Source organism: Alligator sinensis, unplaced genomic scaffold, assembly GCF_000455745.1.
Source record: "Alligator sinensis unplaced genomic scaffold, ASM45574v1 scaffold134_1, whole genome shotgun sequence".
Lineage (NCBI taxonomy): Eukaryota > Metazoa > Chordata > Crocodylia > Alligatoridae > Alligator > Alligator sinensis.
This window is the reverse complement of record NW_005841920.1, coordinates 3,736,410-3,753,647: the sequence shown is the minus strand read 5'-3', so window position 1 is coordinate 3,753,647 and position 17,238 is coordinate 3,736,410. Positions and strand designations below refer to the sequence as shown.

At 40.4% G+C, this 17,238-nt stretch overlaps 1 protein-coding gene across 3 annotated transcripts in view; it reads left to right on the top strand.

Annotated features, from left to right (window-relative positions):
• Positions 1 to 17,238, top strand: part of CLOCK (clock circadian regulator) — a 109,693-nt gene that overhangs the window by 54,173 nt on the left and 38,282 nt on the right. For 2 of the 3 annotated variants that reach the window (XM_025198351.1, XM_025198349.1), the window contains exons 3-6: positions 4,583 to 4,695; positions 9,114 to 9,204; positions 10,934 to 11,008; positions 11,230 to 11,378. In XM_025198351.1, the coding sequence (XP_025054136.1) occupies positions 9,158 to 9,204; positions 10,934 to 11,008; positions 11,230 to 11,378 (271 nt within the window). In that variant the 5' untranslated portion in view covers positions 4,583 to 4,695; positions 9,114 to 9,157. Of the gene's footprint in view, positions 1 to 3,680; positions 4,317 to 4,582; positions 4,696 to 9,113; positions 9,205 to 10,933; positions 11,009 to 11,229; positions 11,379 to 17,238 lie in introns of those variants that run through there. The other variant, XM_025198350.1, reaches the window with a different exon arrangement.

The following is a 17,238-nucleotide window of genomic DNA, read 5'->3' as shown; positions in this document are numbered from 1 at the left end:
TCCCTACACTGCTTCATTGCTTTTCAACCCTCTTGTGAAGGGACTTTTGCTGTGAGTGACATTATTACTTAATCGCCAAACTGGGTCAGTTTGAATTTGATTATGAACCTTAGTAACGTCAATTTTAATATTAATTATGGTGGTAAAACCAGACCACCATTTCCTTTGGCCTACATAACTGAACCCCATTGTCAGGTGGTATAAACTTTCATGTTTATGCTGAACCAGCTTTGACTGGTGATTTCTTTGAGAGACAGTTCCTCGTTTTCTCCACCCAGTCATTCACTGCCTTTCTGTCCACTGCAGGTCATAGAAGTGTGTTGCAGCATTGTCAACTCTCTCAATTTTGCTGAAAGTCTAGAAATAGTGCATGTTTTTCTTAGTCTAAGCTGCTGGAATCAGGAGATTGCATGAGAATCTGTTTTCATCAAAAAATATTATCACTTGTGATTGCAGAGAAAAACTTGAAAACCTGCCCTAATTGCACACTAAAAGTTCATGAAACTTAAGACAAATAATAGCAAACTAATATTTAAAAAAATCTCATGAGTTTAAGATGGTCTCATAATTTGAGACACCACTCATGTCTGGCAATACTGAGGTTGTGTAGGTGTCCAGCCCCTTTTGCTAGCTTTCATATGCATACCATTTCTACTGACTAGAGCTCTGTGTGGTTTTGGTTTTCAAAGCTTTTCCACTGTGATTAGCTTTTCTTTTAGCTTTGTGTGTTCAGTTACCAGTTTGGTCTTTAATTCCCTCTCTTGAAATACTCTCTTCAAGTGTTCCTTTAACTACCTTTTTACAATACTTTTTTTAGACATTATGCTCTATGGCTGTGTGCTGTTTAACTTGAGTGTATTCCTAGCAGTGAAGGAGAATTCTATAAGCTGCAAATACAGGATGTAAAATGTTCTACTTTTGAGCTGTCAGAACTTGTGTGAGGGTTGGCAGAGCTCTCATCCTCCAAACAATTTAAAAACATAGGTTTCATTTTACATCCTCTGTAATCTAGGCTTCCACAGGGCTCTTTGTGACTATTAATGTTTACATTTGTCAAACAGAACAAAACTGTCTAAATGCGAGATGAGGGTTTAACCATCTAACAAAAAAGTAGGTCAATGGGCTAGCAGGTTATTAGGCCAGAAAAGAATGAGTGGGTTCACTGAGTCATGCTGTAGTTGTTTTTCTTCTTTTGGCAGAGCTCTCTGCTCTGCTTTAATTTAGTATGTTAATTTTTTACCAGTGGTGATTAACCATTTAAAAGCTTTCTGTAGCTATAGGGAGAGCTTTTTAATGAATCTGAAATGTACTTCTTGTACTTTTTACTTGTGTAAAAATAGAAATTTTTAAACCGTTAGCAAAACACAGGGCCAGTAAGCAAAAGTGAAGCACAGAAATTTTGAGTAATTCTTTCCTTTAGAGAAAAGCAATATTTTTCTTAGTATATATTCTAGTTAAAGCATTGTACAGTGTAGTAACAGAAAATAACAGTGCAGTGCAACATATAGTAAATAATTTAAAGCATTCTGTCCTAAAGATAATAAAATGTAAGGCTATCTCAGATTTCCCCTAGGGAGCACTTGCATTGGACCCCTGACCTTGTCTAGTCTGTTTATCCCATGAAGCCAGCCCCTGAAGAAAAGTGATATTAATATAAAAACCTGGGAGACTCGAGCAATAAATCATTCATAGTGGTGCAATGATGTACAAGGCACTGATCTTTTCAAGCAGACTTGTCTCACTGTGGAGGCAGGTAGAGGAGAGGGACAAAGGAAAAGAACTGTGACCTGACTTCACCAGGATCTACTCCTTCCTCACAAAACTGGGAAATTGGCTTAGCAGTCGCTCCCAGAGAGTGGTAGTAGATGGGTCGGTATTGACCTGGAAGGATGTGGGCAGTGGGGTCCCGCAGGGTTCGATCCTTGGACCTGTACTCTTCAATATCTTCATCAGTGACTTGGATGTGGGTGTGAGGTGTACTCTGTCCAAGTTTGCAGATGATACTAAATTGTGGGGTGAAGTGCACACTCCGGAGGGTAGGGAACAATTGCAGGCAGACCTGGACAGGTTAGAAAAGTGGGCAGTACACAATAGGATGCGGTACAACAAGGACAAATGCAGAGTGCTGCACCTAGAGCGCAAAAATATCCAGCACACCTACTGGCTAGGAAGTGACCCTCTCAGCAGCACAGAAGCAGAAAGAAATCTCAGAGTCATAGTGGACTCCGAGATGAACATGATTCATCAGTGTGATGAAATCAACAGCAAAGCTAACCGAACTTTATCATGCATCAGTAGAAGCATGACAAATAATACTTCCCCTCTATGCAGCATTGGTCAGGCTGCAGTTGGAGTACTGTGTCCAGTTTTGGCTGCCATACTTCAAGAAGGACGTTGATAGACTTGAGGGTCCAGAGGAGGGCCACTCATATGGTTAGAGGTTTACAGGACAAGCCCTATCAGGAGAGACTGAGGGACCTGGACCTCTTCAGCCTCTGTAGGTGAAGGCTGTGAAGTGATCTTGTAGCCACCTCCAAATTCATTAGAGGAGCACAACAAAGGATCGGAGATGCTCTGTTTACCAGGGCGCTTCTTGGGATAACAAGGAACAATGGTCACAAACTGACAGAGAGCAGATTTAAGCTAGATTTCAGGAAAAATTTCTTCATGGTAAGGGTGGCCAAAATTTGGAATGGGCTTCCAAGGGATGTGGTGCTCTCCCCTACCTTGGGGGTCCTTAAGAGAAGGCTGGATAGGCATCTGGCTGGGGTCAGCATCTAGCTGGGGTCATCTGACCCCAGTGCTCTTTCCTGCCTAGACAGGGGGTCGGACTCAATGATCTGTTGAGGTCCCTTCTGACCCTAGCATCAATGAATCCATGAAACCATTTGCTACATCTGCAATTTGAACAAGCCACTATCAGATTGGCTTCCTCAGTTATCTGTAGACTCACTGATGACTTTCCTATTCACTGGAAGACTGTCCTCCTTGTACTGAGGGACTGTTGCCACCGCTGATGAAGCCAGCCCAAGGCATGGGTTCTAGGGTGGGATGAGCCCCTGGCTCTTTTCAGCTAAGAGATGTGGCTGTTCAGTTCTTGACCCTCCCTGGTCGCACAGCATCTGTCCTCAGTTCAGCTTCTCAGAGAGGGAGATTTAACCTCTTCAGATTGGAAGAGGGGCACCCCAAAGTACCAAGCAGCAAAACAGTTTCTCTTCAACAAAGGCATTAATTGGGTAACTCCAGTACAGCCAGCAAAGTTCTTGCTCTCTCCAAAGGATTGAGCAGTACCTCTGTCTCCGGTTCAGTCTGCACTGCCTCTGAGCACTCGAGTTAGCTCAGCTGTCACTTTCTTGCTCTTAAGCAGAAACTCCCCAGTTCAGACCCTTCCCTTGCTGTTCTTATTTCATCCACATCCTCCAGTCTCTACATAGACACACCACGTCTTTTCCAGATGGTTGTTGATTGGAATCCACCTGATACATCAGCAAAGGCTGTTCAGCTCTGTGTTGCTGCAGATACACCCTGTCTTGTCCGGCAGGTATGCAGCTATGGGTCTTATTAACCTTTTTCCCCTTATGTACAAATTAGCTGGAGAAACCAAGACATGCAAACGTATTGCAACATAAACACATTTTAAACCCAAAATACTACAACAAAACTAGTCTATCACAAGGGAAAGGGGAGGAAATGTAGAGAAAAGCCAGCACAGAAGGCTTGTTCAAGACTAAATGAACTCTGTGGGGAATACATTTGAACCAAAAAAATGATTGCATAAAGAGAATGAATGGTGGTGGTTGAGAGGCTGGTAGGAAAGGAGTAAGAAAGAGCAAAGGTAGGAGATAAGTTTTGAATAGTGACTTAAAGTAATTTTGGCCTCTAAAAGAAAAGCAGACAAATAGCTGTCTGAGGTGGTAGGAGAAATGTAACAGTGAATCTTCGCATGTCTTTGAGTAGACAGCAGCATTCTATACATTGGAGAGGAACTGAGGTAGTCACCAGTGAGAGAAGGATATAGAGGTCAATGAGATCTTCAAGGAGTTTTAGGTAGTGGTGGCAACAGATGCTATTTTGACTGTAGCAGTAGGCAGATTTGTAGATTGAAGTCAGGGCTGTTCAACCTAATGCTGCTCCCCCACCACACCTGCTGCTGCTGGTGTCTCTGGGCTCCCCTTCCCTCCTCCTGCTTCCACTTCCTGTCCCCAGCCTTACGGTCAGGTGGGATGATCCATCGGTTCACCTGCACACTGTACAAGGGAAGAAGGGACTACACGGCCACTGGTTGCTCAGTAATTGGGCAGCCTGAGAGTTCAGAGGTAAGGATGATGATAAAGCTACAGAGAGGGGTAAAACTGAAATCTTAGACAAAAACAGATGTCTCTTCTTTTTCTCAGTATTCCAACTGTTGAAGAGAAGCACTTGTTCGATGCATTGTCTTAGCTAAATAGATTCAAATATTACAATTTAACAGGCAAACTATCACATATTTATAGATGATTAGACTAGGAGAGTATTTTGCTAGTATTCAAAATAAGTGGCTCTAGTCATTCTAACTTTCTTTTTTTTAATTCTTTCCATTTAGAGTTTTAATGTTCTTCTGTACAAGAGGATAAATTTTAAACCCACGTTTTTTGGAAGAATCAGTGTTTTATCCATCACATCACAGTTCAGTTTAACATCCCAAAAGTGTCAGAGGTAAAATTGCTCTTGTAATTGAGTTCCTGTGATTGTTAACTTTCATGAAAGCATTAGAGAACTTGATTTCAAAAGGGAATCAGTAAGGGTTTTGTTTCAGTAGGGGTTAATCTAAAGCACATAAAATTCAATTATAGCCTTTTCAGTGGTTTTAGCAGGGTTTTGCTCAGACCCATAGACTTAGAGTTGAAGGCTCAGTATTTGGCAGATTTGAATGTAAAGAGCCTTGAACCGGAAAGCAGATTTACTTCTGATTCTTAATATGACATGTCTTTTCTGTAGTCTGGGAACTTACGGGTACCAAATTTAGGCTGAAAATGACATAAAATCTGCGTGTGATCCAAAGTCAGGTGAAGTATATATTTTGATAATATTGAAAGCATTTTGTTATTATGGAAATGTTGACTTGAATTCTGATTCTGCATATTGAAAAGGTCAGTCTTGTCACAGGTGAAATCTTTTTGTGCTTTGCTATTCAGGCATTAGTTTCTTTTGTAAAGCACTAGAGTACTATGTGATTTACTTGTTTACAAAGCTGATGTAATCTTTGATCTATATTATGTTGAATATCAAATTTGTTGAAAGCTAATTGTATGATTAATTACATAATTAATGCATAGTGTTCAAACTAAGGGAACTGCATTTACCTTTCCTTAGCTGTTGACTAGCTGGTGATTAATCTGTCTCTCTTGAACTCTACATTTTAATTTCATGCTGTTACTGGAAATAGTTTGCTTTCAGCAGTAAGCAGGTTTTTTTTAATATTACACTTACATTATACACATAGTGAACATTTTTGTTATGTTTGAATAAATGCATTACTATATATACTAAATTATTTACTTCACTCATTAGAATTCCAGTGGGTATGCGAATAATACTCCTGTATACAACTTTATTTTCATAGTGTTCAAATAACTTTACAAATGTTATTCTAACATGTTATTCTACTCTGTACAATACCTCATGATAATTGCATTTTTTTTAACACATTACCTAACTTCAGGGGTTTAACATCTTTCCCAAAACTGGATGAATGGCATAAGACATTTGGGACATTTGGACAATACCTGGGTGATCTCAATCTGGAGAAGGCACTGGAACCTTTCCCTGCTGTTTTCAGCTCCTCCTGGACTGGGAGAAGCTGCTCCTCCAACCTTTCCCAGACCAGGCTGAACCTGGTCCCAGGAAGGTGTTAGGGAGCATTTCCCAAGTTCTCCATTCCTTCTGGTCCCCAATTAAGCAGTGGGGAAGTGTACAGGCGTTTAGTCTCCTGGGAGATACTCTCCCAGGATTGAACTATACTTGGTTGGGGTGGGTTAGTTTTCTCCTTGAACCATCATTTTTGTTCTGTGAGAAACTGTGTGAATGTTTGTACACTTGTAGGTCTACCAGGAAAGCTGTGATTCTCCTAATAGCAATGTAATGCCTGTATGTGGCCTAAGTCTGTATTATGGAGGACTTGGATTTGCCCTGGTATTTAAGGTGGGTAGGCACCTCGTGGTAATGATTCAGCTCTGCTGACAAAAGGAGATTTTTGGCTCACCCAAACCTCTGAAGACTCCTGCAAACAGAGCTATAACGCCAGTAAGGGTTAGGTATTAGAGAAGCTGGATGCTTTCAAGTCAGCAGGACCAGATGAGATGCCCCTGAAGGTACTGAAGGAATTGGTTGAAGTAATTTTGGAGCCATTGACTATCCTTTTGGGAACTAGTGGAGGTCCCAGATGACTGGAAAAAGTAAATATAGTGCCCATCTCCAAGAAGAAGGAGGAGGAGGATCTGCAAAACTACAGACCAGTCAGCCTGACCTTAGTACCTGAAAAGATCATGGAGCAGATCCTCAAGGAATCTGTTATGAAGCACCTGGAAGAGAACAAGGTGATCAGGAACAGTTGGCATGGTTTCACCAAGAGCAAGTCATGCCTGACCAATCTGATTTCCTTCTGTGATAAAGTGACAGGCTCTGTGCATGAGGGGAGACACGTGGATGTGGTATACCTTGACTTCAGCAAGGCTATCGACACAGTCTCCCATGACATTCTGATTAAAAAGCTAAGGAAATATAGGCTAGACGAAAGTACCTAACCGATTGGATCATTGTACTCAGCGAGTAGTCCTCAATGGTTCAATGTCTAATTGGGAAGAGGTACCAAGTGGAGTCCCCTCAGGAGTCTGTCTTGTGTCTGATATTTTTCAGCGTCTTCATTAATTGTTTGGATTATGGGATCCAGCGCACACTTAACAAGTTTGTGGATGACGCCAAGTTGGGTGGAATTGCAGACACTCCAGAGGACAGGGCTAAGATCCAGAATGACCTAGATAGACTCAAGAAATGTTCTACAGTCAAGGAGATGAGATTCAGTAAGGACAAGTGCAAAGTCCTTCACTGTAACCTCATTCACAAATACAGACTAGGGAATAACTAGCTAGGGTGCGCTACTGCAGAGAAAGATCTGGAGGTTACAGTGGCCCATAAACTGAAAATGAGCCAACAGGTTGCAAAAAAAAGCCAGCAGCATCCTGCGTTGTATTTCCTTGTGTTAACTTGTAAATCAAGGGAAGTGATTCTTCTTTTTTTTTTTCAGCACTGGTGAAGTCTCAGATGGAATACTGTGTCCAATTTTGGGCCCCACTCTTCAAGAAGAACATGAACAGTTTGGAAAGAGTCCAGTGCTGAGCAGCAAAAAATGATCAGGGACCTCAGAGATGAGACTTGAAAGAACTAGGGTTATTTAGCCTGAAGAAGATAAGACTGAGGAGGGATTTGATAACAGTTTTCAAATACCTGAAGCATGATTACAGAAAGGACAGATACGGGCTTTTCTCTTGGGCTGTAGGAGACAGGACTAGCAGCAATGGCCTCAAGATGCACACATTTAGGCTGGAGCTTTCCTGGTAGAAGGAACATTTTCTTCTACCAGGAAAGCTGCATTTTGTTTCCTTTTATTTAAAATAAAACAAAAGAAATACTACATTTTTCTTCACGTAGAGAAGACAAAGCATTTTAAAATAAGTATAAATTTGGTATGGAAAGATTTAGTTTTCATTTCCTATTGCAGAAACCCACACAGGCAGATGCTTGCAAAGGCTCCATGAACTTCAACAAAATTATCCAACCCCAAAAATCCCAAATGCATGAAGGCGGCATAAATTACTGACTGATTACAATGGAACCAAGTTCCCTGGTTACAGGTTGAAAGTAGAGCAAGGTGGCACCTTAGAAACTAACTTCATAGTATCTGACAAAGTAAGCTGTTGCCTATGAAAGCTTCTGCATTTCTGAACATTAGGTTGCTAAGGCACACTTTGCCCCCATTTCAAACTAACACAACTAACTCTTGTCTCCCCAAAAGTTGAAGACCAGGGTCATTTAGGAAAAACAGGATATCTGCACATATTTGTTTAAAAGTCTCTCATTTTTATTTTAATCTCTCAGATCTAAAGTAGCAGAAAAAGCAATTTCTCAAATTCTTTGCCTGCACTCAAATGATCATTAAATTTGGAATCTATTATTCTTTTTCCAAAAATGGAGAAAGAGATTCATTTTTTAAAGCAGGTGTGGGCAATTATTTGGGCTAGTGGACCACTTAGAGTTCTGGTGAGCTGTCAAGGGCTGCGGGGAGAGTGAAGGGAGGGCAATTGAACCTTTTCAGCCCCAGACCCATCCACCCCGCACACCCAACCAGGGACACCAGATGGAGTGGGCAGGGCAGGGTCTCCATGGAGACTGGCCCAGGACCCCTGTAGGCAGGGTGCACTTGGCCAGACAGATGGGATGGTTGGGTGGGCAGGATAGGAAGGTGGGATCAGGATTGTGGGGCAGTGACAGCATGGGGCCGTGGCAGAGCCATAATCTGCTCCTTGCACATTCTTGCAATGGATGCCAGTTCCATGGGCAGGGACGTACAGAGAGTGGATCCTGGCTCTGCCCCAGGCCCTGGCCCCATACTGTATCTAGTTTGCACCATGGCTTCTCGCAGCCCAGCAGCACATGGGGGCCCTAATGGATCATGACCAACCCAACCTGGGAGGGTGGTAGAGTGCACACCTGTGACTTCTCATTTATGATAGAGAAATTACATTTAAAATAGTTAATATAACTACTGTATAATGACTCAGAATATTTTAATACCAGAGTTAACAATCTATTATTTCCCATGTCTAATATAAACAATGTTCTCAAGGAAATTTTGCATTTTAAAAAAATCTCTTTAATATTATTCCTTATCTCTGCTACTTCATAGTTCATAAACATGTGGTATCATAGGACGATTGCTTTGCAATTCATTGTGCATCCTCTATCCTGCATTATTTAATGAATAAGACATTATCACTGAATACAGAAGTGAATGAACTAGAAATAATATTGTTCTACAAAAATTATATTTCCCTCTTTTTTTCCCCATTTTCATGCAGGCAGTCGTACAAATGTCTACCTCAAGACTAAAGTGTGACATGTTATGTTCTTTACCGTGAGCACCCATAAAATGAGCTCCATTGCAGACAGGTATTTTGTTAAATTATTTCATTTTTAATTATTTATAGTTACAGCATTTTTATTTCTTTTTTAAGGTTAAAATAAAAATATTAGTGGATCCAAATCAGACTGAACTGTAATAGGTTTTTTTGATAAGATCTATAATAAGACCTGTGAGATACATAAATGTGTCATTACAAGTGACAGATGTTTTTGCTTAAAATAAATATGCTTTATATTTGGAACTGTGTCTAGAAACTGCCTCATTTCAATTAATTTTCAATTATGTTTTCTGCCCATGTTTGCCTGTAAGTAAATCTTGACAGTTTATAGATTAATTTAAGAAAATTAATAAATATACACCTTAAGAGAGAACTACTGTCTGGGGATTTATTTCTAGATTACTTGAGTTCTTGAGCTGAGGTTTTTCTAGCAACTCAAAATTTCCATTTTGTTAAGATTACTATTTTGGATTCTACAGAAAATGAGAAAAAGTTTACTGCCCATTTTTGTTGCTTTTTTTTACTATAAATTCATTAATCCAGAGAATAGAGGCAATGTTTTTAAAGCACTTAAAACAGATTTTTTTAGTTACTAAACAGTTATTAAATTAAGCTCTATTATTACTCACTAAAATTAGGTTTCTAATTTTGATCTATAAAACTCCTGTGATCTAGAATAAGAAAATATTAACCATACATTTTTATAATGTTGCACTCTTTTTGATTTCACACCTGAAAGTCAGCTACAGGTCTTGTGCCAAAGAATACCATTATTTATTGATGGCACCATTCACAGAATGTCAGTTTGCTCTATTGTGTATCAGTCATAAATTTGACAGAGGGGAAGCATTCATGGTAAGATTGGGGGAAAGCTATTAGATGAATCAGAGGAAGAGGGATACTTCTTCAAATTTTCCCAGACTTTAAAAGTTAAGAAGAGAAAAAGAAGGTCAGAACTGGAGGACTGTACCAAGTAGATATGGAACTAGGTAACATAAGCTAGAGAGGTAAAATGGAGAAAGTTCATTACTTGGATGATCTTGAAAATGAGAAATGCAGTTTTGAATTTTTTTTCATTTTAAATGAAATTATGAAAGCAACAAGTACAAAGTGGTAATTATTTTTTAAATGAAAGAGTATATTCTGACAATGCTTAGAGACATCTTTAGGAACACAAAAAGAAGGAAATACAGTATTTGAGATGAAGAGGTATTATGTAATGTTTTAAAGCTGTATTGGGAATATTATAGCTAATTTTGAATTGCATATTTGTAAATTGCTTAAATAGGATACATTCCTCCTCTTTCTTTCAATCTTAAAATGTAATACTTGTAAAAAGAGTATATCTTATTATAAAAAAAAAAAAACCAAAACTGTACGTTAAAATTGTTAAGGGATTAAGAACAGGCAGTGAAAATACTTTAGCAAAGAGTTCCTATCTGTACACTTAAGAGAATACCAGCAAAGCTAACGTTCATGAAGATCTAAAACTAAGAGTGGTGTCAAAGTAGGCGTACAGATGGGGTTGTTTGTGAGTTCTCGCTTACTTATATTCTGAAAATAACTTAAGGCATTATGCTGCATCAGATGTCCACTGTATAGGAAGAGTCAACGAATGATAAAGATAGATTCCATATAACAAAATGGAAAAATATAGATTACCATATAACAAGATATAACCATTGAATAATGAGATTTTTTGCTTATTCAGTCTCATAATGATTGCACGCTGACTGTTGCACTCTAATGTTTGTCAGTTTTTTCTCTTGTAGAGATGATGGTAGCATTTTTGATGGGCTGGTGGAAGAAGATGACAAGGATAAAGCAAAAAGGTAGTCTGTTATCTAACATTTAAAAATGTGTTAATCTGAAAGTATAAATCCTGTAAATAATGAATATTTACTATCAGAAATAGGCATCTTTCTAATAGTTGACTCCTGCAACTTTAATTCAGACCTAATAGATATGATTACAACTTGAGATCTGAAATACTGGCATAGTCATTAAGATCTGGTTCTTTTTATAAAATACATTGTTGTTTTATCTTTTTCAGAGTGTCTAGAAATAAGTCTGAAAAGAAACGTAGGGATCAGTTTAATGTTCTCATCAAAGAACTGGGTTCCATGCTCCCAGGCAATGCTCGAAAGATGGATAAATCCACTGTACTGCAGAAAAGTATTGACTTTTTACGGAAGCACAAAGGTAATTTTTTAGTGCAATAAGAAAGCTGTGAAATCTCCCATGAGGAGAATTGGGACCGAGTAACTTGGGCATGTCCATGCCCTCTATCTTCTGACTAGATCTGTTCAAAAAGTACAGAAAACTTTTGAAATGCTTTCTGCAAAATGATGAATTTTCAAGGACTGTCCCCTGATTGATATACAAGCTAATAGAGAAACCTTTTCAAAATCTTCAGCTGAAAATTTAGAAGTTTGAAATTTTTTTGAGTCTCTCTTTATTCTGATTGTCTATATTGGCTGCCAAAGAGGCCTTTGCACTTTGTCATTAAAGAAGCTTACTTCAGTACAAGAAAAGGTGTTACCAGCACGCTTACTTTTTGGATCTGTGGCTTTCCAACTCAAACGGTTTTTGGAGTTAAAATACATTTTTCAATTTTTTTCATAGAGAATTAATTTCTCAGATGGCTTTTCATTAAGGGTCTGATCCAAAGCGTATTGAACTCGATGGAAGTTCAGTTCAATCCATTGTTCTCTCTAATAACATACAGAACAACTTCCTAAATCAAGGCTCTACAGAGGGCATCTATATAGATGTCATCAATGAAAAGTGATTTTTAGTCATGCTCGGTAAGATAGACATGCCAAGAAAAGTTAATTTGGGTGGTATTTTGCTTTTTTTTTCTTTCTTATTCTTTTTTTTTTTACTTTTGGATAGAGTAGTACAGTGTAAGTCAACCAGTGTCTTCATTGATAGTTTATTGTAGAGATAATTTTACTTTTTGATTACGCTAAAAAGTGTTTTCACTTAATTCTCTGTCTTGTTGTTTGTTTTCTTGTTAGATTATTCTGATGTTCTATTTGTTTTTAAAGCCACTTGGGGCAGAAAATTTTGAATCAAGTTAGGACTATGCACGTGATTGTGTTTAACTCTGTGTCTCTGAGTGACTTTTTGTATGGTAGCTTTATTGCAAAGGTGTGAAGCTCATCTGGCCCCATGGGCTGGATTAGCGGTGCAGAGCTGGATCAGGCCCGTATACTCCATACTCACATACCTGATCCAGTGCCTATGGCACCCATCCAGAGTGGTCTGGGAAGTCAACCCAAGCAAGCATCACAGGCCAGCCCAGCCCCAGCACAGACCCAACCCCAGTGAGCAACGTGGATGGCACAGAGTCAGCCAGTGCAGCATGTGGGTCAACAGAGCAGTATGGGGAACCAGATTACAGGGGTCTGCAGGCCATATCCTGCCTGTGGGCCCTATGCTTGAAGCCCCTGCTTTATAACAATACTTGTCTGAGCTCTGGGAACAAAGTGGAAGATCAGGGCACTTTTACACATGCTCCGGGGGTGGGGGTGGCAGCGGTACTTTAATTAGAGCAGCTCTGAGAGCCGCTGTAATTAAGGTGCTGCAGCGTTTCATGTATCAGTGTCCCCAGGCTTCAAAATGGCCTTGGGGGTGCTTGAACTAAAGCTCGTTCAAGTGCTCCCATTGCCATTTTGAAGTGTAGAGATGCTGATACATGAGACACAGGAGGCTGCTGCAGCACGATAATTACCATGCTCCAGCAGACTTGATTAATTGAGTCTCCTCCGATGCGCTGTAATTACAGCACGTCGGAACAGTATCCGTGGTCATGTACAGGCACCCCTAGTGCTTACCGGCATGTCTTAAGTTTGTTTCCACATGCTTAAACTTAGCTGAGACCCCTAGCTTTAAAGAAACTCTGAAGTTTGATAGGAGACCTTTCTCCTCTATGGAAAATTTCCTGTACTTGTTCCAGTTTCTATATCAAGAAAGCTTCTCGGTGTCCTGAAGGAGTGGAACATATATACAGATACTTTACTCTGAGTCAAACATTATATATTTTATTCAATACTTTGGAAGCAAAAGTAAGGCAGTTACTGGCTTCTTTACTTCTCATTTTACCTCTTGCCCTTAGCTCATATATATGAGACCTGGCAGTTTGTTGCCAAAAGAAGAAAATGACAAAAAAGACATTTTTGTATCTTTCGAGGAAAACAAACATTTTTGTTCTTCGCCTAATGCTGATTTGTTGCTTTGGAATTTTTAGTTATTCATCTGCTTCAGGTTTTTTGAAGGGGAAAGGAGAGGTCCAGTATTTGTTTGTGATTAGACTAATTCTAGCAACGTTGAGAGAGGACAGGTCATGAGTAAACTTTTCATAGATTTCATAAACATTAGGGCTGGAAGGGACCTCAGAAGATCATCGAGTCCAGCCCCCACCCAAAGGGCAGGAGGTCAGCTAGGGTCATAGGATCCCAGCGAGATAAGCATCCAATTTACTCTTGAAGGTGTTCAATGTAGGTGCTTGAACCACCTCCAATGGCAGGCTATTCCAGACCTTGGGGGCTCGGACAGTAAAGAAATTCTTCCTTATGTCCAGCCTGAAACGGTCTTGCAGTAGTTTATAACTGTTCGACCTCGTCATCCCTTGGGGCACTCTGGTGAACAAACGTTCCCCCAGATACTGATGGTTACCCTTGATAAACTTATAGGTGGCCATCAGATCACCCCTGAGCCTGCGCTTTTCCAGGCTAAAGAGCCTCATAGCTCTCAGCCTCTCGTCATAAGGTCTGTTTTCCTGACCTCTGATCATGCGCGTGGCTCTTCTCTGGACTCTCTCAAGCGTCTCCATATCCTTTTGGAATTGTGGGGCCCAAAACTGGACGCAGTACTGCAGCTGTGGCCTCACCAAAGCCGAGTACAAGGGGAGAATGATGTCCCGGGATTTGCTTGAGAAGCATCTATGGATGCAAGCCAGTGTTTTGGTCGCTTTACTAGCCGTAGAATTGCATTGCAGGCTCATGTTCTTGTTGTGGTCAGTGATGACCCCCAAGTCTCTTTCTTCCATAGTACTAGCCAGCGTAGCACTGCCGAGCCTATAAGGATGCTGCAGGTTTTTCCTCCCAAGGTGGAGAACCTTGCATTTTTCAGTGTTAAACACCATCAGGTTCTCGTCCACCCATTTGCTAAGCCTGTCCAGGTCAGCCTGGATCGCCCTCCTGTCTTCAGGTGTGGATGCTTTCCCCCAGAGTTTGGTGTCATCGGCGAACTTGGCCAGTCCGCTTCTGACTCCAGTGTCCACATCATTAATGAAGATGTTGAACAATATGGGTCCAAGGACAGAGCCTTGGGGGACCCCACTGGTCACAGGGCACCATGACGATTGACTTGTGTTAATTACCACCCTCTGGGTCCGACCACGGAGCCAATTTCCCAGCTAGCGGATTGTGGTGGACCCAAGGCCACAACTGGCCAGTTTTGCCAAGAGGTGATCATGGGATACCAGATCGAAGACTTTTTTGAAGTCAAGATATATGACATCAATCTCTTCTCCCTTGTCCAGGTGATAGGTCACCTGGTCATAAAAGGAAACGAGATTGGTCAAGCAAGACCTTTTGTTTGTTTGTTTTTAATTTTCTTTGTCATTTGTAAATAAAAATGATATGGACCTGAATAAAACATTTTTACATTGTTACAGCTTCTTTGTTGGGCTTTCATGGAGCAACTGCATTTCTCATACTGCACGCTTAATGATCAGATTGTATTCTGACATCCACTTGGCATGCTGGGTTGTGGAACATCATTTGCAGAAATACTGTTTAGGAGTTATAGGGAAAGCATTCATTGTACTTCTCCACAGCACTTCTAGCCAGCTATCCAAAGTCCCTTTGAGGAGGGTATCTCTATGTATGTCCTAGTCTGTATGGCCACAAGTTCTGAGAGTAAAAATTCTTCCATGAATATATTTACAATAGACCCTGTTTCATTCAGGGATACGTAGGTCAGTATTCTGTTTGGTTTCTGCACCTCCTATCCCTTCACTGGCCACATCAGGTGTTATGTTTCTACCAGGAGAATCAATGCTCTCCCAGTAGAAACTATGAGCCTACAAGTGTTCATTCAGTTTCTCCTGGGGGAAACATCACCCTTTGGGAGAAAGGTATTCCAAGTATCAACCTAGAAGATCTCCACTGTGAGAGCAAGTCTTGCAAAAATGAACACCAGTACATTCTCCTCTCAGTCTGGTGCAGGAGGAGGTTGGAGTAGTAGGGGAAAGTCTCCTTCCTACCTGTTCCCCAGATTGCAGTCAGAAATTTCCACTGTTAAAAATGAATACCTGTGTGTGGCCTTTGTGACCAGATTGTATGTAGTAATAATCTATGCTAGCAAAGAATAAGCCAGGTAAAATTAAGTGTTTACTCAGAGCATATCATGAAGAGATATTGCTTGTGGACAATTCCTAGCTCATGTACTAGTCAGAAGGAATTGGGAAGAGAAGAAACAAATGAGTAGCTTAACAGCTGAGCACTACAGTTAAGGTTCTAATAGCTGTGTACGCTATTAAAATAGTAAATGCAATGAGGAAAATGGCATGAAAGAAGAGGTGTGCATGTGTTGATATATGCATTATTGTGAACCATCTAAATATGCTGCTTTATATTAGACGGGTGTTTTAACACTTCTGAAGGCAGAGAATAAAGTTGTTATAGTATTTTAAGCCTTCCTATGAGGGACATCAGTTCTTGTAGAAATCTGGAGCTTTTGTAATTCTTTTATATAATAGGTGGTTACAATAGGCAGAACATGCATCTGTTCTGTTTTGTAATCGTTTGATTGCTCGTATTTTTAATTATCAGTAAAATATTAAAATATAAAATCATGTAATGGATATATATACTATTCAACCAGAAGAACATCCTACTTCCTTTTTTATGCAAAAAAGGAAAAGTATCAGAGACCCTGAAGTCTACTAGGAACTTCCATGTAACATCAGTATAGATTGCAAAGTGCTCAGATGCCGTTATCAGGGATGCCTAGGAAATGACCTGCTTGGTAGCACAGAAGCGAAAAGGGATCTTGGAGTCCCAGTGGACTCCAAGATGAACATGAGTCGTCAGTGTGATGAAGTCATCAGAAAAGCTAACTGCACTTTATCATGCATCAGCAGATGCGTGACAAATAGAACCAAGGAGGTGATACTTCCCCTCTATCGGGCGCTGGTCAGACCACAGTTGGAAAACTGCATGCAGTTTTGGGCGCCACACTTCAAGAGGGATGTGGATAACCTGGAGAGGGTCCAGTGAAGGGCTTGCAGGCCAAGCCCTACGAGGAGAGACCAGGGCACCTGGACCTCTTCAGCTTCTGCAAGAGAAGGTTGAGAGGTGACCTTGTGGCTGCCTATACATTCATCATGGGGGCGCAGAAGGAAATTGGTGAGGCTCTACTCACCAAGGCACTCCTGGGGGTCACAAGAAATAATGGCCATAAGCTAGCAGAGAGCAGATTTAGACTGGACATTAGGAGGAACTTCTTCACAGTTAGAGTGGCCAAAATCTGGAATGGACTCCCAAGGGAAGTGGTGCTCTCCCCTACCCTGGGGGTCTTCAAGAGGAGGTTAGATGGGCATCTGGCTGGGGTTATCTGAACCCAGCATTCTTTCCTGCCTATGCAGGGGGTCGGACTCGATGATCTATTGAGGTCCCTTCTGACCCTAACATCTATGAATCTATGAAAAACTCTCACATAGATGAGTGTCTATTTCAGACTCTATGCATGTTTGTTTAAAGTGACTAATAAACATAGCTTTTTCAGAGCTATGGATTAATGTAATTTGATGACTCCAAATTGGAGCAATCAGTAGGTACAGTTCATAAATAAATAAATGTGCCCTTTATCAGAAACATGTACACAAATTAAACATTTCACAAGTAATAAAAAGTTGGATTTTAATACCAGATTCATTTTTTATTTTCCAAAATGTCACTAACAAATATAGTGAAAATATACTGCCCTTCATCCTTGAAAATATAGGTCTACCATTTGCTGTAGTTTACAATTTGAAAAACCATTAGACTCA